Source organism: Melanotaenia boesemani, chromosome 21, assembly GCF_017639745.1.
Source record: "Melanotaenia boesemani isolate fMelBoe1 chromosome 21, fMelBoe1.pri, whole genome shotgun sequence".
NCBI classification, from domain to species: Eukaryota; Metazoa; Chordata; class Actinopteri; order Atheriniformes; family Melanotaeniidae; genus Melanotaenia; species Melanotaenia boesemani.
In genome coordinates this window covers 3077159-3104049 of record NC_055702.1, presented here as the reverse complement: position 1 = coordinate 3104049, position 26891 = coordinate 3077159, and the positions used below count along the sequence as shown (strand labels likewise).

The 26891-nt window shown below is 39.6% G+C and overlaps 3 protein-coding genes across 8 annotated transcripts in view; 1 reads left to right on the top strand and 2 right to left on the bottom strand.

Moving 5' to 3' along the window:
* Positions 1-2212: 2212 nt before the first annotated feature.
* On the bottom strand, positions 2213-7553 carry LOC121632959 (oocyte zinc finger protein XlCOF6.1-like). Of its 2 annotated transcripts, XM_041974802.1 has the most exons (3): positions 7262-7553; positions 6297-6542; positions 2213-4210 (listed from the first exon to the last, which is right to left on the bottom strand). In XM_041974802.1, the coding sequence occupies exons 2-3, from the start codon at positions 6409-6411 to the stop codon at positions 3015-3017; spliced, it is 1311 nt and encodes a 436-aa protein (XP_041830736.1). In that variant the 5' UTR covers positions 6412-6542; positions 7262-7553; the 3' UTR covers positions 2213-3014. The 2 variants fall into 2 exon arrangements, with proteins under 2 accessions (XP_041830736.1, XP_041830735.1); XM_041974801.1 differs by having other exon boundaries at positions 6297-7553.
* Positions 7554-7820: 267 nt separating this feature from the next.
* On the top strand, positions 7821-13922 carry LOC121632950 (zinc finger protein OZF-like). 5 transcript variants are annotated; one of them, XM_041974784.1, is made up of 4 exons: positions 7821-8006; positions 8496-8622; positions 9168-9346; positions 11075-13922. In XM_041974784.1, the coding sequence occupies exons 3-4, from the start codon at positions 9235-9237 to the stop codon at positions 12607-12609; spliced, it is 1647 nt and encodes a 548-aa protein (XP_041830718.1). In that variant the 5' UTR covers positions 7821-8006; positions 8496-8622; positions 9168-9234; the 3' UTR covers positions 12610-13922. The 5 variants fall into 5 exon arrangements, with proteins under 5 accessions (XP_041830718.1, XP_041830717.1, XP_041830719.1 ...); XM_041974783.1 differs by adding an exon at positions 8935-8971 and having other exon boundaries at positions 7821-8622; XM_041974785.1 differs by lacking the exon at positions 8496-8622.
* Positions 13923-14299: 377 nt separating this feature from the next.
* Positions 14300-26891, bottom strand: part of LOC121632939 (complement C3-like) — a 36720-nt gene continuing 24128 nt past the window's right edge. Inside the window, exons 28-42 of the mRNA XM_041974762.1 lie at positions 26195-26345; positions 25952-26037; positions 23498-23572; positions 22543-22698; positions 21475-21537; positions 21289-21367; positions 21022-21070; positions 20348-20438; positions 20176-20265; positions 18670-18772; positions 18403-18492; positions 16917-17009; positions 16744-16827; positions 16302-16437; positions 14300-14536 (exon numbers count right to left, since the gene is read on the bottom strand). Coding sequence (XP_041830696.1) covers positions 14395-14536; positions 16302-16437; positions 16744-16827; positions 16917-17009; positions 18403-18492; positions 18670-18772; positions 20176-20265; positions 20348-20438; positions 21022-21070; positions 21289-21367; positions 21475-21537; positions 22543-22698; positions 23498-23572; positions 25952-26037; positions 26195-26345 — 1488 coding nt within the window. The 3' untranslated portion in view covers positions 14300-14394. The remainder of the gene's footprint in view (positions 14537-16301; positions 16438-16743; positions 16828-16916; positions 17010-18402; positions 18493-18669; positions 18773-20175; positions 20266-20347; positions 20439-21021; positions 21071-21288; positions 21368-21474; positions 21538-22542; positions 22699-23497; positions 23573-25951; positions 26038-26194; positions 26346-26891) is intronic.

The following is a 26891-nucleotide window of genomic DNA, read 5'->3' as shown; positions in this document are numbered from 1 at the left end:
AAAAATGGGATTTTTTTTTTCCCTTCGTTATATAAAAAAAGAAATTGTACTTTTAACTGAAACATCGCTGTCCACAGGAAAATAAGCTTTCATGCAACTTGTCTGATAGCACTGCCAGCTGTGCAGCTCAGCCATCACCAAGTAACATCCCGATGTTCAGAAGATCTGTAATTTTTATAACAAAAATCACCTCATTCTCAAAGTTGTTCCCACCAACTCAGTGTCCCACCGATTCTGGTACAGAGCGGTTTTGTTGCTGTCAGTTTTAGTGTCATTTGATTGATTTTTTATGCATAGTAATAAGTCATGTCGATGCTTCTGTTCCTCAGTCAGTGCTGGGAAAGTTCAATTTCTACATGAACTAGTTCAAAGTTCAGTTCACACATTTTAACTAAGTTCAAAGTTCTAAAAATTAACTAGTTCATAGCTCTTTTTTTTCCAGTATCCAGCAATCTGCTGTTTCAGGTTTGCTGTTGACATTGTTAACCAAGCAAAGTTTACACAAAAAGGCCAGATTTCTCCCTCCTGGAGCATCACTGACCTTTAAAAAAGTATTTGAAGTGATCGTACGAAGATGCCGTATGAATCATTGAGGCAGAGGAGGAGCTGCTGCCTTCATTGGATTTTGCCTCCATGTTTTGGAATTTGATGCGCGGTGCGGCTCTGTGTTGGCTGGTGTTGCCAGATTTGGTGTTTTTCACCTTTATATTAAGGCCTGTTTACGATGTGTTTTAGCCAGGATTTTGCCTGGAAGGCTCCATGGAAATCTGAAACTCTTTGGAACTAAGTTCAACTGTAAGAGAACGCCTTTCACAAACGGCAGAATGAGTGCGCTCACAATAAAGTTCATCAAGCAGAAATACAGTATGTTCAGTCCACGTTCACTCAGAATATGAGCACGTTCATGAACCATTGTTCAGTGAACTCATTCAGGCGCCACACAGTGTAGATGGCTATAACTGTATTGGCTAGATTACTGTCGCTAGTTCAAGTTCAAGTTTATTTATATAGCACATTTTCTGCAACAGCATTTGCCCAAAGTGCTGAACAATAGAACAACAAACACTCCACAGTTGAAAATAAAACACTACACAATAAAACAATAAAAACCAATGAAAATAAAAACAGAAATAAAAATTGATAAAAAAGATAAAATCAATAAATAATAAAAACAACAAAACTAGAATTAAAAACTAGAATAAAACTAAAATAAAATAAACCATATGTAATAATAATAAAAATAATATGTAAACAGAGAGCAGAGGAGCTATTTTTTATGTTAAACCAGGGACATAGAGGCACATAATCTGATGTTGCCCGCCACCAACAAAGATTTTATAGTTTAAACATATCCATCCATTATCTTGACCGCTTATTCCATTACGGGTCGCGGGTGAGCTAGAGCCTATCCCAGCATTTTAGCAGGTGAGAGGCAGGGTACACCCTGGACAGGTCACCAGTCTGTCGCAGGGCCAACACAGACAGACAAACAACCAGTCACACACACACACTCTCTCTCCTAGGGAGAATTTAGACATGCATGTCTTTGGAAGGTGGGAGGAAGCCAGAGAACCCGGAGAGAACCCACGCATACATGGGGAGAACATGCAAACTCCACACAGAAAGGCCACCGTCCTCAAGGTTAGAACCTCCCCCCAGCCAAGATTCGAACCGGCGACCTTCTTGCTGTGAGGCTGCGGTGCTAACCACCACAACACCGTGCAGCCCAGTTTAAACATATATTACAGTCAAAAGTCTGAAAATCTTCACCCTGCAAGGCATTTTTGATGATGTTTGGTTTCAGTGCCCAAGACTGTGTTTGCATGTTTCCCCAAGTTTCTTATGGTGACAAAGGAAGGTAAAATAAGCTAAAAATCTGGTATAAAACACGTACAAAACAAGGATTCTAGAAACATTTCAGTACTAAATACAGCTAAGCTAATTCTGGACCACAATTAACTCCATATCTCAACTGTTCACTGGTCTCCTATTAGAGTTACTGTGCAGAAGTTTGGAGCCATGCATATAAATGTCCGTCCATTCGTTTTCTATACTCGCTTATCACATCCACAACACTGGTTACAGAGATTATACAAATCCACCTTTCTTACAGCAGAATTCACAGATTAGGTTCAATTTCACACTGCACAAATTATGCATGAAGCAATAAAAAAATAATAATGTAATTTAACACACATCTATCTATCTATCTATCTATCTATCTATCTATCTATCTATCTATCTATCTATCTATCTATCTATATATATATATATATATATATATATAAGAGGGAACGAGAGCCTGTACCAGTTTTAAATGTAGATTTTTCCAGTATCAGTACAGATCTGAAAGACATAGAGTCATCAAGGAGAATTTTCTCATATGTGATTTGCAGATCTTTTGAATGTGGTTCAAACTAATTTGCCTCCACTTTCATGCAGAACTCTGGGAAAGTTTCAGGCTCTGATTGTCTTTGTTAAACAGCTGGGTGACAGGAAAACGGGTGAGAGAGAGAAAGAGGATGTCGTAAAGCAAGAGGCCCCAGTCCGGGAACATCCCATAACAAGGAAGAGAATTGTAATGATGTGAGGAATTCGGGAGGATTAGATAAATTTGCATTAACATTTGAATTCCTGAAGGGACTTAATAGAAATCTGTAGCTAACTGTCATTAGTATATGGCACACATTTAGACAGGAAGTAATAGTGATGACTGTTTGAATTAGATCATGCTGAATATGCCAGAGATTGTGGGTTTTTGTATATTTTGATGTGGATTGGTATTTATGTTTATTACATTTTGTTCCCAGGTTAACTTTATTACTTTTTATTGCAACAACTACACCTTGTTTGTTTTGTCTTCCTAATTATAAACACCCCAGGTTCTTATTTGTTCTATCCCAGATCTTATAACTTAAACTTCTATCACAATCATTTCAGCTAACTTGTTTCTCTCCTGTGTGAACTTTCAGGTGTTGACTTGAGCATTTTATTCCTGTCTTTTATCACAAAGATCACAGCCAACAAGTTTCTCTTGTGTGGACGCTTACATGTGACTTTAGACGTACCTTATGACTAAATCTTTTACCACAGTCATCACAGCCGTATGGTTTCTCTCCTGTGTGGACTCTCATGTGCGTTATTAGAACTGCATTTCGGCTAAATCTTTTCCCACATTCATCACAACCAAATGCTTTCTCTCCTGTGTGTATCATCATGTGTCTTTTAAGACATGAATTGCGGCGAAACTTCTTTCCACAGTCATTGCAGCTAAATAACTGCTCTCTCGTGTGCACGATCATGTGCCTCTTAAGACAAGTGTTTCTGTAAAATCTTTTGCCACAATCATCACAGCTGAACGGTTTCTCTCCCACGTGGATTCTTGTGTGTGCTTTAAGATTCGCGTTTAGATTAAATCTTTTACCGCAATGATCACATCCAAATGTCTTTTCTCCTTTGTGGATGTGCATGTGTCTATTAAGACCTGAATTTCGGTAAAATCTTTTTCCACAATCACTGCAGCTAAACGGCTTCTTTCCTGTGTGGATTTGCACGTGTGTTTTAAGATTCGTCTTTTTGTTAAATCTTTTGCCACAGAGCTCACAGTCAAATGGTTTCTCTCCTGTGTGGGTGCGCATGTGTGCTTTGAGATGTGTGTTGTTGGAGAATCTTTTACCACAGTCATCACAGCCAAACAGCTTCTCTGCAGAGTGGACTTGCATGTGGTTAATGAGAGACCCCGATTCAGCTTCAGGTCCACAAACTGAAGAGTTCTGCCAACAATCATCATCACTGACTTCTGTCTGTGAAGAGTCTGATTCCCCTTGATCAGAATTTGGCTCTAAATAACTATTTGGATCCAGGTTCCTGGTTGGTTCTGGTCCTCCACAGTCCTCTCCATCAGTTTCTGTTTTCATCTGTATATCTGAGCTGCCGGCTGGAGGTTCTGTCTCTCTGCCGTCTTCAGCTTTGATCCGATGAAGCTGTGAGGACTGAGGTTGCTCTTCATCATCGTCACTCTTCACATTAACAGCATTTAATGAGAACCTGTTGATGTCAGTCTCCTCCTGTTCATCAAGCTTCTGACTGGTCCAGAGTTCCTGCTTTTCCTCCTTCACGTGGACGGGTTCTGGATCCTGCTGGTCCAGACTGGAGCTCCAAGGAACCTCTTCTTTAATCACTAATAGCTGCTGGACATCTGCAGGTAACGCTGAAACAGAAAAGTAGTTTCAGGAACAATTATGGCTTTCAGATATGCATCCTGACACTTACCTGTTTAAATAGTATTTAAAATATTACAAATTTAGGAGTTCTTTAAAAAAGAAATATTGTTCAAATTTGAGTCTCAGTTGTACTGTAATAATATGAAACTTAACTTGAGAATTCAATAAAATTTACAGAATTTTAATAATATTTTAACTACCTTAATAACTACAAACCTGTTAAAAATGAAATGTGAGGTGTAATATAGTAAAACTTAGTGAGATTTCTTTTGTTAAGGAGAGCTGAACCTGATAATTTAAGGAAACCCTGGACACGTTGAAGCGGCTCAACCATAGCTGAACTCGGCTGGTGCTGAATTAACAACCAGTCAGCAGCAGAAAAACAGCTTTGCATTTAGTACAATATCCAACATCTGTGTCACTGAACTCAGAACTTTGAGTTAGTTGTGTGAAGCATCACAACAAGTAAAAGTAAATATGTTTCCTATTTTCAGCTGTTATGTCAGATTTCGTCTTTACTCGGGTTTCATCTTTAACGCGATGGGTGTGTGGAAGGAGCCACAGTGAGATCAAACTTAGCAAGAACATGAATCTGTGCTGGAAAAAAGGTGCATTTAGATTTAAAAGAATATCAATTTACATTTTCTACAGGCCTTTTTTATTCATTTATTTGATCTAATTTTATTGAAGTCAAGGAGATAAGAAATCTTTAAAAGCTTCTTTTTGTTCCTGACTTTTTTTTTAACATGTATATTTTGTAACGGCAGCCCACATGGCATATGTTACGTTAATGATCCTTCAGGCCAGGGAAACATTTTAATACTTATTATAACTGTTGGAGGAAGTACTTTATTTTAGGTCACATTTGTCTATTTTTTTGTATTTTATCTAATGATCTATTTATCTAATTTAATTTCCTTTCATTTAAGTTCATTGTGACAGACTGGTGACCTGTCCAGGGTGTACCTGCAATGCCGGGATGGGCTCCAGCTTCCCTGCAACCCTGAACTGGACCAAGCAGTATAGAAAACAGGTAGGTGGATGGATTGATTTAATTTAATTTTGTTCTGTTTATATAGCTCATCTCCAGCCAGCGGACACAAAAGACCATGAGTTCATCTGCATTCTCAAAAGGACTGGGGACAAAAAAATCTGAAAATTACAACACTACCAATTTTAGGTCAATGTCAGTAATAAGTTTGAGATATTTCCATCTGATCCATGTACAGAACCAGCTGTGTACCCAATAGTACTGTCCAGTCCACCAGCTGGTGGTAATGCAGCTATCAGCGTGTTGGCAGCGTTGTACAAGTTCATGCTTCACATGAACTAGTTTACAGTTCATATCACGCAGCTTAAAATTAATAGGTCACTTCAGAGATCACCATTTCAATTTCGAACTAGTTCAAAGTTAATTTAATTTTATTTTAGGTTAGAAGTGAGAATGAAAGACTGAACTTGATGATTTTACTAAACTTTAAATTCTTTCATACAAAACAGATTTGCTTGTGGTGCAGATAAGTGAACAGAGGACAAAAAACATTTGTATTTTTGTTTCATTTGTCTGAATAACATTTTTCAGTTTAACAGAAGGTCATATTTTCAGCTTAACTCTTCCCTAAATATGAAAGCAGGAAGAAAATGCAGCAGTGTGTGGAAATGTTATAAATACCTTCTCACACCAGAGAGATGCTCCACAAAGCCTTGGTGGTTTGCTATGCTAGAGTGCACAATGCATCTGGAGTAACGTAGTGTAACGCCGGGAAGATGAAGGCAGTGACTGTTGCAGGACCTCACACAATCTGAATGAGTTCACGTTCAAGTTGTTTATTTGCAAATACGTTTTGTTCAGTTCGGCATTCAGAGAAAAACAAATGTGTATAATGAACACGTCTTTTGAACTTGTTCATGCACACCTCCGCTGGTTGGTAACCATGAAAAAAACCAAAAAGGGGGCAAAACAAATAATAAAACAAATGAAATTATTAGTGTTTCTAAGGGCCCGAGTTGTGAAAACATTAGTTCCTCTGCTACATTTTTCCAATTTAAGTGGTCAATGTGTAACAAACTTACTTAGATCTTTGCTGTCTTGTATCTCTTCCAGTTCTGATGTGGATGCTGCAGATATGGGGGGCACCAAACCGAGCCCTCTGGGGTCAACTGGTTGAAGGATCTTCCTTTGAGCCATCTTCACTCCACCTGTGATTCTCCTTTTTGTACAACCTCGTTTGCAGCTCAAGGATGTTTCTTATGGTTGCTTCTGATTTTAGGCCATATGTGCTGGATCGTCTGCTAGTTTTCTAGTACAGCAGTCTGACACTGAAGTTACACAAAGTTTAACCAGTCAGAACATTTAAATAAATATTTATCTTCACATTACCCTAATGCAGGTGTAAAATATCTTTGTTTTAAAAAACGGTGTTCAGGTGAAGCTTCATAAGTTTCATTCATAGTCATCTAATTTGTTTATTTGGTTTTTCATCTCATTATTTCAGGAAAAATCTTATCTTTTTTTATATCTAACAGATACAATCTAGTTAATTTAAAGAGAACAGGCTTAACAATACACTTTCATGCATAATTATTAATTTCATGGGAATATTTATTTATTTGTATATATTTTTCTTCTTTCCCTCTTTTATCATTTAAAATTTCAATTTGTTTTACATTAAAAATCAGTCTAAATATTAAAAGTTGAAGCCTGAATGCTGACGCAGATCTGATTTGATAAACTTTTGTGAACTCTGAGGCGGAGCTTCCTCCCTCTCCAATATGGCGGCCGTGTTGACGTGTAGCTCCGAATGAATGGCATCAGTCGAGATGGCATCTGCGTGAATTTGATCACACAACCTCACTAAACTCCACAATTAATTATATCTTAGATGCTTCAGTATCACATTTAAAAATTAAATGACTTTCTGCCTCTTCATTTCTCTCATTTGCTAACAAATTAGATACAGGGCAAAGTGTCTCGTGTTTGTTCTCGATCATGTTTTAACACCAGCGACTGAATACATTTCCTTGTTAGGTTAAATTACCTGCTAAGCAGAAAATAGCATGGTCCATAATCCTTGATTTCCATTTCGGAAAAACCAAACGAATCTTTATCGCTTTTTTGTGCTGTTTCTATCCCGATTTGTTTTGCTTCTCGAACAGTGAGGATTGTAGCTACTTCGGCGTTTATCTGATTATACTTAGACATAGTTCTCTTTTTCTTCAGCTCATATCATCCTACATTCATCACAACCTGACGTTTAAAACGCCTAATAACACTAAACAGCAACGTTGTTCTGTAAATAATAGGGCGAATGTATAGTGGAGGAGCTAGTTAATGACAGGCGACTACGTGCCAACTATATTTTGTTCCCCCTTGCAACACGGTGAATAGAAGACAAGGTTCTTGCTTCTGTAAATTTCTTAAAATAATCTGTATTGTGCATTTTCACATTTTCAGTTATCATTGTATTTTATTTATCTCAGGATACATATTGTAACCGGTAAAGGACATGTAGTTACTGTTGACATATGGGTGCAGGAACCTTAGCTTAGGTGCAGCGCGACACAAGGGGAACAAAATAAAAGTAGGACTGACTAGCATGTAGCGGTTGTCAAGTCAAAGCGGCGGTTTTCCTAAGATGAGATATAAGATTCTGACAAACGGATAATTATTGTTGCTGAACTAAAATCGAAGGGGCGTGAATCATCGTCATTGAATAACTAAAACGAAAACTGGCGTAAAGATAAGCAGTAAACGAGGATAACTAACGGCGCGGCCATTTAAAGGTGGAAATATCTGATAAATGTTTTCGGGGTGTTGTCTGTGTTCTGTTAGACAAGTCATTTAACCCACCAAGGTAAATGTTGTTAGCTGTTAATTAGCGTTAGCTTATGGTACAAATTAGTTATGTTTGACAGTTCCAAGTTAACCTCCACAGTGAGTGTTGATAAAGACTCACTGAGCTGAATGGTCTCAGCAGTATTGGTTACAGTGGTGATTATTTGTGAACAGTCAGTGCGTAAGCACACACTGTTGTACACGTCAGCTTTTTATTACCAGCAGCCTGTCACCACGACAAATTTCTTTAGTTTTACCTCTACAAATACCAAAGGTAACACAGTTTGACATACAGAAATTAGGATTTTAGGTTATTCTTAAAAAGATGTTATTTGACATATCTCAGCATGGTCTGCAGTGTGTCCTTAAAACATTTGAGAAAAATGAACGAGTGTCAGGACTAAAACTATCTACAACAGATGAATTTGATCTGAAAGTGAAGTCCCGAAGAAATAGGCGCATATTCAGCAAAGACCTGAACCAGGACCTGACAGATGCATCTGGACCTTCAGTGGATCCAGCTACTCTTGGTTGAAGCCTCATCAGAAATGGTCTCCATGATAGGTTGGTTGTCAAGCCATTTTTGAGGAAAGGAAACAGGGAAATTTGTATTTTATATTTAGGTAATCTCTATTTCTTACTGTTTTTATGTAGTTGCGCTGTAGTAACACACAAATTACCCTGTTGTGGCATTAATAAAGTTTTACACATATCTTTATGTTGGACTCAAGTGTGTACAAACGGACTGTTGCACAACTGTATGCACAAACTGCACCTCAGAACCAGAATTGCAATATTTTATATTTTAATGGGTCTTATTTTTATATTTTAGTATAGCTGTTACTTTTATTGAAACCTATGTTTCTGCCTTTAAAGCTGCTGGAACTGTGAATTTCTCTGGGAGATTAATAAAGTATGTATCCATCCATCCATCCATCAGATATTTTTGTGCTTTTCTTGCACCTTGTTGCCTCTATTTTGCTTTGTACCTGTATATATTGTGTCTTGTGCTTGTCCTGCTTTACTGTTGGTGTTGTATTGCTGCTGGTACCCAAATTTCCCTGAGGACTCTCCAAAGGGATTAATAAAGTATTTCTATTCTATTCTAGATAATCCAGAAACATCTCTGAGCTGCAGACAAGGATCGTGAGGAGGAGAATCCCAGGTGGAGCTGGGATGCCTCGGTGGAGGATTCTTCAACCAGATGAGCCCAGAGGGCTTCGCTCGGTGCCCCCCACACCTGCAGCATCCACATCAGAATTGCAGCAGACACATAACAAAGACCTCAGTAAGTCACACACCCGTTTTTGTGCATTGTAATATTTTAACACATGTAACTGAGCTTCTTGATTGTGGTAAAAATCATGACAACCACTGCAGTGAATATAGAAAATCCGAACATAAAACATCATGCATTCATTAAAAAACAAGCTACACTGCCATGTTCTATTTAAAGAGACTTGGATCGAAGTTGAGTTACGGTTTCACAGAGCATTGCACAGGCTGAGCTTGTGAATAATCCTTCTCTCTGCACTATAGTTCGAAATGGAATTATAATTCTTACCAGATTAATGATCATCAGGGTTACCACAGAGTGAGCACATTTATGTGACATTTGAAAATACTAAAGCACTAAAGAATAAGCAAAAGATTATTAATAAGGCTGTTTAAAGTCTAAAATTTGTCCAACCAAAAAAAGACATGCTGAATTCTAACTGCAGCATCATCTGACAAAATCATCATCATCCCAGTAGCCAAAGATAGATAGATAGATAGATAGATAGATAGATACTTTATTGATCCCGAGGGAAATTCAAGCATCCAGTAGCATATACATACATTAAAGGTTAGTACTTGACATTAGGGGTTAGTACTTAAGCATAACTAGACTAATTTAAAATTAAATAGAGGCAACGGTAGATAAAGAAGACCATTATTATGGTCTATGTACATATATACTGTACAGGTGATCAAGTATGTACATATGTTGACGGTGGTAGCCAAACAAGGTGCATGAGTGAAAAAGTGCAGGATGTGCAAAAACTGCTGAGACAGTGTTAACAGAATGGGATAAGAGCAAATGTGCTTCCAAATGAGAAAAAGGCACATGTCCATAAAAACTATTCAGACTATGGTTGTGGTTGTGACCCCTGCGCCCTCAGCGAGATGTTGTACAGCCGGATGGCCCGGGGTACGAAAGAGTTTTTGAGTCTGTTGGTGGAGCAGGTCAGGGACAGTAGTCTGGGGCTGAACACACTCCTCTGCCTGCTCAGAGTTCTATGCAGAGGGTGAGAGGAGGAGTCCAGGATGGTCAGGATCTTGTCCAAGGTCCTTTTTTCTGCCACTGAGATCAAAGAGTCCAGCTCTGTGCCCACCACAGATCCTGCCCTTCGGATCACTCTATCCAGCCGTGCTGCGTCCCTTTTCTTTATGCTGCCTCCCCAACACACCACAGCATAGAAAAGGACACTGGCCACCACAGTCTGGTAGAACATCAGCAGCAGTTTCTTGCAGATGTTGAAGGACCTCAGCCTCCTTAGAAAGTACAGACGGCTCTGTCCTTTCTTGTGGATGGCGTTGATGGTCTCTGACCAGTCCAGTCCGTCATCAAGCTGCAGTCCCAGATACTTATATGAACTGACCGTTCATATGACTGAAAGATGCCTGTGCTGTGAATTTAGCTGTTCTTACATGTACCAGGATCTCCTGCAGAGAAACTTAGAAGCAGCAGAAATAACATTTTTTTACACATTACACAGTGTTGGCGGATCGGACAAACTTTTATCAGCAGTTCCAATCCCCATAATAATAAGTGGGATTTTTTTTGTTGCTGTTATCAGCATGACTTATTCATTGTCAGATTTCATTATGGAGAGTAATCATGAATTTATCATGTTTACCAGATGAACCTTGATTAATTCATATTCAAGTCATATTTTATCTTAAAAATTTCAATAAAACTCTTATCAGCTGAGGAAAATTACTGCCCATACAAACTCATATCCTTGTGTTTCAGTGTTAGGTGAAGATGTCCAGCAGCTGTTTGTGATTAAAGAAGAGGTTCCCTGGACCTCCACTTTAGACCAGCAGGCCTCAGAGCCCCTCCACATGAAGCAGGAAGAGGAGGAAGAAGAGGAACTCTGGACCAGTCAGGACAGAGATCATCTCAATGGACCGGAGGAAGCTGATATCAGCAGGTTCTCATTAACTGCTGTTACTGTGAAGAGTGAAGAGGAACCTCAGTCCTCACAGCTTCATCAGATCAAAACTGAAGACCACAGAGAGACAGAACCTCCAACCAGCAGCTCAGCTGTGCAGATGAAAACAAAAACTGATGAAGAGGACTGTGGACCAGGACCCGCACCAACCAGGAACTTGGATCCAAGCAGTCATTTCCAACCGAATACTTATGAAGAGGCATCAGACTCTTCTGAAACCGAAATCAGCGACGATGATTATTGGCAAAAATCTTCGGATTCTGTACCAGAAAATGAAGATGGCGACGCTGCCAAAAAACCATTCACCTGCTCCGAATGTGGTAAGGAATTTCTCCACAAGCGGTCTCTTCAGAGACACACAAGAGTCCACTCTGGAGACAAACCATTTGGCTGTGTTATTTGTGGTAGAAGATTTTATTACAGTTACCATCTTAAGACGCACGTTGCAGTCCACACAGGAGAGAAACCCTTCAGCTGTGACGTTTGTGGTAAAAGTTTTAATAGTAAGTCATATCTTAAGACACACATGAGACTCCACACAGGAGACAGACCATATGCTTGTGATATTTGTGATAAAAGATTTTATTTTAGGTCACAGCTTAAGACACACATGAAAGTCCACACGGGAGAGGAACCATTTGCTTGTGACGTTTGTAGTAAAATATTTTATTTCAACTCGCAGCTTAAGACACATATGAGAATCCACACAGGTAAAAAACCATTTGCCTGCAATGTTTGTGGTAAAGGATTTAGTTGTAAGTCACACCTAAATACACATGGACGAGTCCACACAGGAGACAAACCATTTGGTTGTGATATTTGTGGCAAAAGGTTTAATAGAAATACAAATCTTAAGACACACATGATAGTCCACATTAGAGAGAAAACCTTCTGCTGCGGTGTTTGTGGAAAATGTTTTAAGTTTAAGTCAAATCATCAGACTCATTTAAAGCTCCACACGGGAGATAAACCATTTTGTTGTGACATTTGTGGAAAAGGATTTGAACAAAATGCTAATCTTAAGATACACAAGAGAGTCCACACAGGAGAGAAACCGTATAGCTGTGATCTTTGTGGTAAGAAGTTTAATTATAAGTCATGTCTTAAGGCACACCTGAGGGTCCACACAGGCGACAAACCCTTCGGTTGTGATATTTGTGGTAAAAGATTTCACCGAAGCACGTGTCTTAAGATGCACATGAGCGTTCACACAGGAGAGAAACCATTTGCATGCGCTGATTGTGGTAAAAGCTTTGCCAAAAACACAAATCTAAGGAGACACATGAGGATCCACACAGGAGAGAAGCCATTTGTTGATTGTGCCAACACATGAGGATCCAGATGGGAGAGAAACCATCTGGCTGTGTTGATTGTGCCAAAAGACATTTTAAGACATGAGCCTTTAAAACTCTTTAGTTGTGTCGGTTCCTGTTAAAAGGTTAAATCCTGAGAGGATGTTAGGAGGCACATACATGTCCACAAGAGCATCATGTGAAACCTTTCAGTTGTGGTTGCAGGAAGAGATTTAACCAACAGGAAAACTCAGAGTAAGTAGAGAAAATAAAACGGAAACCTCATGTAATTGTGTTAGCTGAACTGTCTAATGGAGGACAAACAATACATTTACATAAACAAAGGTTCTGTGAGACGCGTGTGTTGGTTTGAAGACGGTTAATCTAAACCAGCTGCCAAAGCTTGATCACCAGCAGTACATAGAAGCTGAGAGGTGGTCTGCAGCTGTTCCCAGTGTCTTAACAGAGACGTGTGAATGGATGTGCTGGCTGTTTAAAGTCCAAGCAAACCAGTAACAAACATCCCAGAAAAGTGTGTTATCTTAAAAAGAAGGTTATATTTGATAGTTTTATGCTAATAAATTGTACTTTTTTCCATTTGGATTTGATGATTTGTGTATTTTTGGTCTCTATGATAATAAATAGGTTAAAGTGGGAAAAAAAGAGATCAGATCATGTTGGTGAGGTTGTACCGGGAAAAAGAAGAAAAAAGATACCAAACATGGCGTTGGGTAAACGTTTTATTTTTTTTTTATATAAAATAATGTATATAAAGGCAAAACCCAACTGATCTCAGACCCACCAGGATTGTCAGGGTTTTGGTTAAATGTCACTTCTGTCAGTGTTTATTTTATGGCATTCTTGGTTGACTTAATGTAAACATCTGATAACAACTTTTATGTTAGGTGGTGTACTATTTTCCTGTTTTCAGACCAGATTTGTAGTTTTGGCATCCAGAGGATATTATTGATATGAATCATTTTCTTGACATTGTTTGTGTAACTCTTAGGATGCTCGATCGTCTGAAAGTTTTTTACCCATAAATCCGTCTTGTATTCATGTTTCCTCGTTAAAATTTGGGTCAGGAACTGATAAGGAAATTGATAAAAAACTATAGTGATAGGGTAGGATTCATAATGGCAACGTTGCATGGTAAACATGGCAACATGCCATTTTCGTTGGACATGTGTAGCTACCATTAACTTAAAGATTAGCTTATATTTTTCATTACAAAGTACAATGTCTCTGTTTTGATATCTGATGTCATGTCATGTGAATAAAAAAATGGTTTATGAGATTTGAAAATCTTTGCACTGTGTTCCTATTTATGTTGTATGTTTTAGTACATCATAAGTACTTAAGGATGATTGGATTTTATGGTAACTGACAGAGGAAATGCCAGAAATGTGAGTCAGGCTGATTCTCTGGGTAGAGAATATGACCACTGTTTCCAGCCTTTTGTCACATTATTTCTATAAGTCCGAGCTCCTGTGGTGGCCTGAGGAGAAACTAATGCTACGTTAGTTATATGATCATGTTGTTATTGGTGTTTGTTATATATTACCAGTCAAAGGTATGTACACGTCTAATATTTGAACGGGTTGGTGTGTCCAGACTTCTAACTGGTGTTGCAGATCAGCAGGGAAACAAGTTTGGACCCAAAAACTATCAGCATCCTAAAAAAAAAAAAACAACTGTTCTGCAAAAATTGAAACCAAGTCATATCTTCATCATCAGACTTTATTGTGACTGAGTGTTCCAGTGTCTTCTAAATCAGCATGTAGTTCATTTTTTACATAAAAATATTAATTAGAAGATGACTCTTCTTAATTTGGACATCCATAGATCTCAACCACATCTCTCAGGTCCTCCAGACCCATGCAGGTGGCTCGATATGTGTCAGAGATACACTCTAGACGTGTGGGCCAGTACTCAATCCACATCTCCTCACTAAGCACATACTGGAATCTAAGAAAAATCATCAGTTAGCAGATGTTCTACAGTCTTAACAAGATGAAATATAAGTAGAAAATAAAAGGAAAATACACTGCTCAAAAACATAACGGGAACACTTAAACAACACAATTTAACTCCAAGTCAGTCACACTTCTGTGAAGTCAAACTGTCCCCTTAGGAAGCAACACTGATTGAGATCAGTTCCACATGCTGTTGTGCAAATGGAACAGACAACAGGTGGAAATTATTGGCAATTAGCAAGATACCCCCAGTAAAGGAGCAGTTCTGCAGGTGGTGACCACAGACCACTTCTCAGTTCCTGCTTTCTGGCTGATGTTTTGGTCACTTTTGAATGCTGGCGGTGCTTTCACTCTAGTGGTAGCATGAGACGGAGTCTACAACCCACACAAGTGGCTCAGGTAGTGCAGCTCATCCAGGATGGCACATCAATGCGAGCTGTGGCAAGAAGGTTTGCTGTGTCTGTCAGCGTAGCGTACAGAGCATGGAGGCGCTACCAGGAAACAGGCCAGTACATCAGGAGACGAGGAGGAGGGCAACAACCCAGCAGCAGGACGCTACCTCCACCTTTGTGCAAGGAGGAACAGGAGGAGCACTGCCAGAGCCCTGCAACATGACCTCCAGCAGGCCACAACGGTGCATGTGTAGCTCAAACGGTCAGAAACAGACTCCATTAGGGAGGTATGACGGCCGACGTCCACAGGTGGGGGTTGTGCTTACAGCCCAATGCCATGCAGGATGTTTGGCATTTCCCAGAGAACACCAAGATTGGCGACTTGGCCACTGGTGCCCTGTGTTCTTCACAGATGAAAGCAGGTTCACACTGAGCACATGTGACTGACATGACAGAGTCTGGAGAATGTGGAGAACGTTCTGCTGCCTGCAACATCCTCCAGCATGACCGGTTTGGCAGTCAGTAATGGTGTGGTGTGGCATGTCTTTGGGGGGCCGCACAGCCCTCCATGTAATCGCCAGAGGTAGCCTGATTGCCATTAGGTACCGAGATGAGATCCTCAGACCCCTTGTGAGACCATATACTGGTGCGGTTGGTCCTGGGTTCCTCCTAATGAGAGACGATGCTAGACCTCGTGGCTGGAGTGTGTCAGCAGTTCCTGCAAGACGAAGCATTGATGCTATGGACTGGCCGCCCGTTCCCCAGACCTGAATCCAACTGAGCACATTTGGGACATCATGTCTCACTCCATCCACCAACGCCACGTTGACCACAGACTGTCCAGGTCTGGGAGGAGATCCCTCAGGAGACCATCCGCCACCTCATCAGGAGCATGCCCAGGCATTGTAGGGAGGTCCTACAGGCACGTGGAGGCCACACACACTACTGAGCCTCATTTTGACTTGTTTTAAGGACATTACATCAAAGTTGGATCAGCCTGTAGTGTGTTTTTCTACTTTAATTTGGAGTGTGACTCCAAATCCAGACCTCCATGGGTTAATAAATTTGACTTCCATTGATAATTTTTGTGATTTTGTTGTCAGCACATTCAACTATGTAAAGAACAAAGTGTTTAAGAATATTTCATTCATTCAGATCTAGGATGTGTTATTTTAGTGTTCCCTCTGTTTTTTTTGAGCAGTGTAAAATGTTTGCACTAAGAGCTCCATTTTCCCTCTAACACTGACCAGTGAAACAATTCATACGTTGCTGGGCCAAAAGAATAAATTCTCTGTTTAGAGTTCACTGCTAAAAATCAAAGAAATCAAACAAGGAATTGGTCAAAGTATTGCAGGACAAACTCACTGAGATTCATCTCTGTGAATATTTCTGGATGAGCCCATGATCAGGTAGGTTTTGTCTGTAGTCAGACCAAGAGCCTCTCTGCAGTGTGGAACACCAATAAATGAACGAAGTTTACCTTGTAGGTCTGTATCAATTCCTGCATTGAGAATTCACAGTGAGACATGAGAAACGGGATGAACGGTTATATACAGAAGCTGTTGCACCAGACCCAAACTGGATCCGGGAAGCTGTCACATCTTAAAACAAATCTAGATATTTTTCTGAAGATTTTAAAGATCAGGTGGTTAAAATAAGTTAAATATCAGCCTTACCGGCTTTAATTATCTCCTCTTGAGGAGTCTATTTTGACTCCCATCTTTAAAAAAAACCTCTACACTCAATAAGTTGATACTTTCTGAACGGAAGGGAAAATTGCCCTAAAGGAAAATATGTTAATACTCACCTTGTTTCAAGACTTCATCTATCCTCATTATGTAACGGTCAGTAGACAAACCGTCAGTCAACACTTCCACTCTCACTTTATAAACTAAAAAAGAGAAAAATGAAAGCCTCTTAGCTTATTTATTGTACGTTTCACTCTTCTTCACACAAACACAGACAATGACGCAGTCTTACCAAAATCCACTTTGTTGCTAGGTGTGTTTTCACAAGCCTTTGCAGTGCGTTCGTTGCTGTGGACGTTTCCTTTTTTCTGAAGACCACATTTCTCTGGAGTGAGATCGGAAAATAAATGCACAATCATTGAATCAAACTACAAATACGAACGTGAACTGAACTGGGTCCAAAATCTCTCCCTTTTTGTGCTGCATTCAGATACAGCAGATTTAAACTTCAAAACTTCAACCAAAGTGTAACTCTACCAAATATGATGCACGCTGCTGAAAGGAAATAGTACTGTGGTGATATTCTAGGAATTCAGTTGGTTTCTATTATTAATTTGTGCTTCTAGAAATCACAGCATCGCTGAGACAACACTTTAATGTCCTTTAAAGTCCTCAGGAAATGGCTAATTAAACAGAGTTTGTCCAAAGTTAAAGTAATGATTTTCTGGATGATGTTATCAGTCTCTCACATGATTGTGTAGAAATTTAGGTTCACCCTTCTTTACAACATTGCCTCAGTTTATTGAGGTTGAGGTGCAGCTCTCTGAAGGTCCCACCACAGCATTTCAATCAGGTTGAGGTCTGGACTATGGATCGTGCCAAGACCTTGATTCTTTTCATTTTCATCCATTTTGTTGTAGATCTGCTGCTGTATTTGGGTCATTGTTCTGTTGCATGAGGCAGTTTAAGCCAAGCTTTAGCTGTCGCACATATGGCCTCTCACATTTTACCAGAATGTGTTGGTATCCAGAGGAGTTCACGGTCCATCCAGCAGTTATGCTCATATTTCTTAAACCAGGTTAAATTCCCAGACTGACGTATTTATATGCATCACATGTTTGACTGGAATAAATAGTTTTGCACATGCACAGAGTTTTCTGACTTTCTGGAAACAGCAGAAGAACTAGTGAACAAACCATTTTCTGGTGTCAAAAATTACTGCTGCGCGTGTGTATTTATTGCCATTTTACTGATTTCATTCTTTTAAAATCTCAAGCAATATTTTTGTATCCCATGAAGACCAGTTCTGTTTTAGTCCCATCATATGTGCTTCTAGACGTATTGTGACACGAGGAATATTAACTGCAAAGCTAAAGAACGAGGGGAACTACATAAACCCATCCATCCATGTGATGGGATCTATTGACGCTAATGTGCTGCCTTCACTTGCTTTTCTGAATGAACTGAGTTTATAAAAATCCTGAGATGGCGTCCCCCCCCGAAAACACACAGTTTACAGTGTTGCAGTGGATGCTTAGAATCTGATAAGTGAGAAGTTGACCTAGTCATACCCATTTTTAACACCATGTCTTATTTTACATCATTTTCCCGTTTGAAATTGTTTCTTTTCTGTGTAAATTTTATGCAGGACTCCTTGAATGGATGGGTGGATGGGTGGGTGGATGAATGGATGGATGGATAGATGGATGGACGGACGGACGGACATAGCATATTTATGCATAACAAAGTTATACTGAAGTATTTTAATTTTTTTTTACCTTCAGCACAAACATATTCGTCATTTAAAGAAATTGACTGCAGCTGTCCATTTCTCCGCTGAGGGTGGTAGAATTTTACACAATGTTCCTCTGCAACTGGAGAGAAAGACATAAAATATTCAAATTGACCAATCAAATCATAGCATATCTATAAATGTACATTAAATATCTTCAATGTGTTTCTTGCATGCATTCAAGGTAAAACATGTTAGCATGTGTTTATCTGGCATGAAACAGGTTTTTTCAGCAAATATTTGTCAGACTTACTATCAAAGGGGTCATAAACTGAAACAGCAGCTGGTTGTAAGACATCCACGCTGATAAGCTGATGAATCCTAATGGAGACTTCCTCTGGTGTCTTGTTAGAAATCTGTGAACAGGAGCCCAACAACTAAGTAAGTAAGAGGTCTGCATGTATGTTCCATGTTTTGACTCTTGTTATGCTTTATAAAGCACCTCATAAAGTATTTTACATCTGCACACACACATTAAGTTGCCATGTGAGGCACTCACCTGCCGCTGCAGACTACTGAGTTAATGTGTGTGAAAGAAACAAAATGCATTGGTACAATGCAGAACTTGCTTTTTTTTTTTTTTTTTTTTTTTTTTTTTTTAAACTTGTCCTGTCCAGCATCGTAGCAGCAAAATGATAATCTGGTTGCTGTATCGTGCTGAACAAATTTACTCTGCCAAGGGGAGGCCTATGGGTAAGGCTCCTCTTGATAATCTGATTCATTTATTTATCTTTTTACTTTGAATCACGGAATCTATGTAATCTTGCTGGACCTGACCGGAGGGGACAGAAAAAGATGGAAAATAGCAAAAAGAGCAAAAGGAAAAGAAAGGAGACAAAAAGATCACAGACAGAAGGAAACGACCCTTCAATCCACACCATCACCAGACAACAAACTGTTACACCTGTACCTGAACACACCAGAACATTTCCTACAACTTTTACAAAAGCAGAAACACACACACACAGAAAAAAACAAACAACAAAACAAAAAAAAAACAAAAAAAAACAGGGCTGCCAGTCATTAAGAGTTTTTAAATAATAACCAAATCAAAAAGACATAACAGCGACCAGATCCTAACTCACAGAAAAAATACAAAAAAAAAAAAAAAAAAAAAATTATAAATTATTGCTTAGTATTAAAAACCCACTAGACAACTCAGTGACTGTGTCAGCATGCAGAGCATGAGAAACAAGGAGTGATCAGTGATGAAGAGTGGTGAGTAAGATCATGCAAATGCGACCTCGCCTCCACGGAGGCCAGAGGCAGACCAGGGCCTGGGGCGGGCCCTCAGCAGCAGACCTGGAGCACCAACCCAAGCCACCCCACCACAAAGACGACTCCAGCCCCACCCGAAGGGCGGCAGAGGAGAGCCCCAGCAAGAGTCCCCCACGGTCCCGGGGCACAGGCCCCAGTGGGCCAAGATCAGCAGCCCAAGCGAAGGGCCCAGGGCCCCAGGATAACTTGCAGAACTTGCTTCTAACGTGTTTTTCTACAAGAGTTCCAGCTGCTGGTGGTTTCTAGAAGCTAGATGAAAGAACTATGAACAGAAAGGTTTTAATAATGTGGTAGATTATATATTGTTATATTGGTCTCATTTTTAATTTGGAGTTTGTTTTTGTTCTTTAGAAATATGTGTCTGTTGATTCATGATTATTATTGGTCAGTACTTGGCTGTTATTAGCTAGCTGGAACTAGAGCTAAATCAAGTTTGGTTCAGATCCAGATCACCCTCTTTAGGTATGGAAAAAAGCCTCACCTTGTCCAGGTAGATGATGAGTGAGCCTCTTTCTGACAGACCTGAGTTAGTCTCATATTTTCCAATGGTTAGGCCGCGCCTTCCAGATAGCTGCACACACAAAGTTGATGGCGGTACGAATAAGAGGTGTTCTTGTGTCTGATCACGTGTTTGTGTGAATCCACATATTTACCAAGTCCAGGTCATTTTTGTTAAAAGTGAAGCCAGCTAGTAAACCAACATCCAAGACTGACATAGATGCATCACGACCCCTGTCTTTAAACCTACACACAAACACGTATGACAAGGAAGCAACATAAAAAATGTTGATCAGTGTTTTAAAAATGTTTTACATTTCACTTTAACCCTTTGACGTCTGCTGTTATAAATTTGCTTTAAGCCCCTTCTGGCCTTTGCTTATTTCTTTTTATCAAAATGATTTATTTGATCCATTTACTGTTACTTATTACTTATGTATTTATTTTTAAATAAATTATTTATTCTTCATCTATTAATTATTAATTAATAATTATTTAATATTAAATAGCATTTTCTTTTTATTTCTGTCTTTTTTTTCTTTTTTTTTTATTAATTTTGTTTTTCATAGAATCATAAATAAATTCAGGTATTCGGGTGTTAAGTTAAAGAGAAATCTCAGGATAAGTTCACGCTAATAACAGGAGCGCTGATGAATCTCACACTGTGTTGACATAGACATTGGTTCACAGAGGTCGAGGAAATTATGGCAAAATTAAACAAGAGAAATGAAAGAAAGAATCAGAAATAATTGCTGGGGGCCATGTTGCATATAACTCATTAGCAGTACTACAGTAATACTTCAAAGTACGAGTCATTGAAGATACTTACAACATCTGTATTTTCAGCCTGTATATTTTCTCATTTTCAGTCATTTTTTCTGCAGGTGAAAAACAGTTAATGAGAAAAACATTTAGTGAGCATTAAATTATTGTATTTTGTTATTTAATCCCAGAATAGCAAAATACAACTAATACAGATAAATACGAGAAGAAGGCAAAAAAAACAAACAAAAAAAACAAAAAAAGAACAAAAACAAAACAAAACAAAAAATCAAAACAATAGCAACACAAAGAAGAATAAACGTGACCGAATTACCAGGTATAAGCTCCACATTCAGGTCAAATTTACACTGTGGCTCCAGATCCTGGGGTACTACATGATAAAGTGACACCACCTGTCAGGAAAAAAAAGAAATAGGATTGGAAAGTTGCTTTTACAGTCAATATCAAAATTCAATAATAAAGTACAAATCAAAATACATGACAAAATGGTGTCATTCACCTTCAGGCTTGCTTTTCCCGTTCCACTGGCAGTCACTTTTAAATCCCTGTTTATGCCCCAGAACTGTTGAAAGTCAAGATAACCAAAGATTTGCTTAAATAAATATATAGAACTTTATCCACATGTATTACAAGATCATTAGAAATAAATAGAAAGCTGAAAGCGTGACTAAATCTGAGTCATATCTTACTGATGTAGTAAAACGGCATAATCTGGCTGAAAGTGACTACACGAGTAAAATAAACGAGTCAGCTCACATATCCTGCATAGTACCGACCCATTCATCAAGGAATCATGTAAAATAAGCAACAACTACCTGGACTGGGAAACAGTGGCTTTATAGTTTGTAATAACTTTCTCAGCCTACAAGATCTGTCCAAAAATGTCTCAAGACAGTAAATTTACTCTATTAGGAGCATCAATATGTTTAATAATTATGGGATATGTGTGGGACCTGACATGATCATGGCTCTTATGTTTAAATTAGTTAAGGCCTTGTTTTGGGATCATGGGGTGTAATGGGTTTTTGTTTATATTATGGCTTTAGGGTTCTTGTTTGATTATGTCGTGTTATGGTTCTTGTGTTATAGCCAGGTTTTGTTATGTTAATGTTAGGGTCATGTTTTAGGTTCTTGTTCTAGGTTGAGGTAAAATTAAGAATTTGTGTTACTCAGGTTACTATGTTTTCAATTAGTATGTAGGTCATGGGTTTCTGTCCAGGCTCCAGGTTCATTAGGACACCTGGGCTGATTATCGATTCCTTTCACCTGTTTGTGTTTGTATTTATACTCCAGGGTTTGTGTTATTCCTTGTCAGATCATCGCAGTTTCTTCATGTTTCACCTGGTTTCCCTGTTATGGTTGGTCTGGGTTTTTCATGAGTTGCTCTTATTGTTTTCAGCCTTGGTTAATGTTATGTCAAGTCTTAGTATGAGTTTTTTGGAATAAACCTGCACTATTCTGCCTCCTGTCCTCGACTGCCTGCATTTGGGTCCTCACCACCTTCGCCATTCATTACACAACCACAGAAGAATTAACCTTTTAATGACAGGCTTAGAATAAGACTTACCTTTGATACTCTTGTGATGTGGTAGTTTTCCTTGTTTAACTTGTACTTCACAGGTATAAACATGTGTGGCAAATCGAGTTCCACCACCAGATCATCCTCTGTTTCTTTAGCATTGGTCCAGTACTCGGCTACAGCCTGGTACACTGTAATAGTAGCCTGGAGAAAGAGACATAATGACTTTTCCTTCAGGAAAAAATGATGAAAGCTGTACAAAAAGCATTGCATAAGACTACTGTGTGTTATAACTCCATATCGGGAAAAGTTAGGATAGTATAGAAAAAGCCACTAAAAAGAAAATGCAGTGGTAGTCAACACCATCTCTGGAACTCTAGACAGGGTTAACATGCAGCTTCTTTTCTGCATAGTAGAGCTGGAAATGACGGTTCTTGATACAGTGCCGTCAGAGGAATCGCAGATCACAGGTGTCCAGATTAGACTTGCTCCTTTGTCTTTCTACACACTAAAAAACATTTAGTTTGCTTAAACTGTTCAATGATATTCTGAAAGGATGTTGATGGCTATGGGTGTTTTGCATGCTAAATGGACCTTTTACTCAGCCTTACTCTAGAATAAGACTGAAAATCCAAGTGTGACACTATGTCAAATGTTAGTATCTTTGTCTTTAGAGAAACTAACTGTTATGAAATGTGTGGATTTTTCAGGGGATGAAGAGGAGTGATGAGAACCCTGTTATAAAAGAAAGAAAGAACAGCCAGACATCGTCCTCTGGTCTGTGCCTGCCAGAAATGTTATCATGGCAGAGCTGACGTTATCACAGGAGGAGGGGATAGAAGCTGCATTTACTCAGATCTAACCAGTACGTACTCCCACTTTTCTTGTTGAGGGATGTTAATATGCAGTGTTTTATCATCATAAATCTTTTTAATTTTTCTAAACCTCATGACTCGGCCTCAGTCTCCCGTATACAAACCTTTTTTGGGGAAACATGCATTACCTGAGTGTCTCCATATCCATATACCCTCTGCTGAAGGCAAATCCATTCCACAATAGGTTTGGCTTTCTCAAACTCCTTTAACACCACAAGAAAGAAAAGCATTGAAAAAATTGTTTCAATGTATAGACCACTGACCATATTTAATGATTTTAAAAAACCTTTGGCAATAAGAAGCTACTAATGAAGCAGAAGACAGCTGGAACAATGTTCATGATATTAGCTACTACCAATATGAAACAAAACATTTTTATTGCTCTGAGGGCTCCAAACTGCCACCCCTTAGTCACATTTTGTGACCATTTTAAGGGACAATGCACCAGTATCTTAAAATGGGGAGCACCAGTGTCACTTGGAAATGTGCCCCAGGGTTTCCTCAGAGACACCACCAACACCATTACTGAAATATTTTGGGAAGCAACTTTGGGTACACAAATACCACACAGTTTTTAATCTTGAACTTGAAGTTCACCTTTAATCTCTTTAGAAGTTTTTCTGGGTTCTTTTGTTACCGTTCGTATCATCCGTCTCTTTGATTTGTCATCAATTTTCCTCCTGTGGCCACGTCCAGAGAGGTTGGCTACAGTCCCATGGATTTTAAATTTCTGAATAATATGTGCAACTGTAGTCACAGGAACATCAAGCTGCTTGGAGATGGTCTTATAGCCTTTACCTTTAACATGCTTGTCTATAATTTTCTTTCTAATCTCCTGAGACAACTCTTTCCTTTGCTTCCTCTGGTCCATGTTGAGTGTGGTACACACCATGTCACCACACAGCACAGTGACTACCTGTAGCCTATATATAGGCCCACTGACTGGTTACAAGCTTGTAGACACCTGTGATGCTAATTAGTGGACACACCTTGGATTAACATGTCCCTTTGGTCACATTGTTTTCAGTGTTTTCTAGGGGTACCATCATTTTTCTCCAGGCCTGTTTCATGAGTTAATTTTTTTAAATAATTCTGTTGAAGCATGGTTGAAAAACAATGTCTGACTTTCATTGGTTAAATTTAATAGAATTTTTATTTATTACTTTTGTCAGATTCAGGTTATTTCTGTGAACATTGTGAGTTTTTTTTTTTCATTAACCGAAGGGTACCAACAGTTTTGTCCACATCTGTATATATATGGATATATATACACACACACATGTGCATTATGAATTTTTAGAAGGAGTTTTTCTAGGCGCAGTCGAGGTGTTGAGGGGATCCAGTTTGGTGGCCTCAGGATTGGATCTCTGCTCTTTGCAGATGATGTGGTTCTGTTGGCTTCGTCGGTGATCTTCAGCTCTCACTGGAGCTATTCACAGCAGAGTGTGAAGTGGCGGGGATGAGAATCAGCACCTCCAAATCTGAGACCATGGTCCTCAGTCGGAAAAGGGTGGAGAGCTCTCTCTGGATCTGCAATGAGGTCCTGCCCCAAGTGGAGGAGTTCATGTATCTCGGGGTCTTGTTCAGGAGTGAGGGAAGGATGGAGCGGGAGATCGACAGGCAGATCGGTGGGGCGTCTGCAGTGATGCGGACTCTGCATCGGTCTGTCGTGATGAAGAGGGAGCTGAGCCAAAAAGCAAAGCTCTTGATTTACTAGTCGATCTACGTTCCTACCCTCACAAGCTCATGGCTCGCGCTGTGGGTAGTGACCGAAAGAACAAGATTGCGAATAAAAGCAGCCGAAATGAGTTTTCTCCGCAGGGTGGCCGGGCTCTCTCTTAGGGATAGGGTGAGAAGCTCGGGAGGGGCTCAGAGTAGAGTTGCTGCTCCTCCGCATCGAGAGGAGCCAGATGAGGTGGCTTGGGCATCTGGTCAGGATGCCTCCTGGACGCCTCCCTGGTGAGGTTTTCCAGGTACATCCCACTGGGAGAAGGCCCCGGGGAAGACCCAGGACATGCTGGAGAGATTACATCTCCCAACTGGCCTGGGAACACCTTGGGGTCTCCCAAATGAGCTGGTGAATGTGGCCGGGGAGAGGGAAGTCTGGGCTTCCTTGCTTAGGCAGCTGCCCCCGCGACCCGACCCCGGATAAGCGGCAGAAAATGGATGGATGGGTGGACTTTTTTTTCTTTGATTTTAAAATCTAATTGTGGTCATCTTTGAAATAAATTGTTTATTTATTTGTAAAACAAAAAAAGAAGAAAAGAAAAAGAACAACATAAAAAGTGATGTCTTGCATTAATGTAGATTTAAGTGATGCCCCTAACTTTGCTTAAGATTAACACCAGTACTATCAGTAGATCTGAAAAACTGCCTTTAAATCTAATCTAATAATTAAACACCATATTGTATATCAACTATGTCCCTGGGTATTGAGTTCTGAATCCTAGTATTGTGACAGCAGCGCTACGACATGATGGAGTTTTTGGTTTAATGACATTTATACCAAGAAATACACGTTATCAATCTTCCAACAAGGAAAATTTTGTTTTCCCCATCATGTGTGATTATGGGATGTTTACCTTGGCCTTGATGAGTGCAAGAACAGCATAAGCTGTAGCCTCCAGAGTGTAAACCTGTCCCTTCTGTGAAGGCCAATGTGATCGATCTGTGGAATACACATGCACGCACACACACACACACACACACACACACCCGCGTGGATATGCACACACAAGTTTTCAAAACCATACTATACTTCTGTCTCTGTGCATTAATCACACATAGTCTTCTCGTCATATTTAGGAATATTGTGTGGGGAAAACCTGGAGCAGCAAACTTGAAGAGGATCTCTTTGTTCAGTTTGTTTTCAGTCGCCAAGGCATATGATGTCATTGCAACAGCGTAAGGGTTAGTGAGGCCAGAGAGACTATTCTCCAGGTAGGATGCGGCCTTGGTAATACTCCAGGACATCACCTGGACAAAAGACACAGCAGAACATTTACATTTAAGATCTAAAACTTCCCTGGGCTCCTCTCTGCTCCCTTTAGTCTTTCTATCCATGGAACTGTATTCTATTACAGTGAATAAGATTAACTTGGACTGCAACAGGATGAATGCGTATCTTTGAAAGAAAGTGGGTGGATTGATTCCTATGGCGTTACATCGCTGCCAAATACCTTGATGAGCGTACCAAATACCCTGGTGAGCGTATTTATCAATTCAGCAGCGCATTTCTTAATCGAGCGAGCGCATTGCTCTGATCGCTGGAGTTTTTAATTACTCGCGGGACCGTGAACGCAGTACAGCGAGCGTAAAACACACCCCCCCACACTCACCAGTAAGCTCTTGTCGGAAAACTCTGCTCGCTCTCTCTGTTCAGCGGGCGTATTTGTCAGTCGGGGGCGGTAACCTTCTGATTAATCTGATTGGCCAGGATTTTCAGTTCCAATTCGGTGACAGCACGGGACTTGGCTGTATTCATTTTTTTTTTTTTTTTTTTTTTTTTTTTTTTAAAGCTTG

Bases quoted from the DNA above. Each gene is read 5' to 3' on its own strand.
- LOC121632950 (XM_041974785.1), top strand. From the start codon at position 9,235: ATGCCTCGGTGGAGGATTCTTCAACCAGATGAGCCCAGAGGGCTTCGC. The intron at 9,347-11,074 runs GTAAGTCACACA...CTTGTGTTTCAG, and splicing joins GACACATAACAAAGACCTCA to TGTTAGGTGAAGATGTCCAG.
- LOC121632959 (XM_041974801.1), bottom strand. From the start codon at position 6,411: ATGGCTCAAAGGAAGATCCTTCAACCAGTTGACCCCAGAGGGCTCGGT. The intron at 4,211-6,296 runs GTAAGTTTGTTA...TTTCTGTTTCAG, and splicing joins ACAAGACAGCAAAGATCTAA to CGTTACCTGCAGATGTCCAG.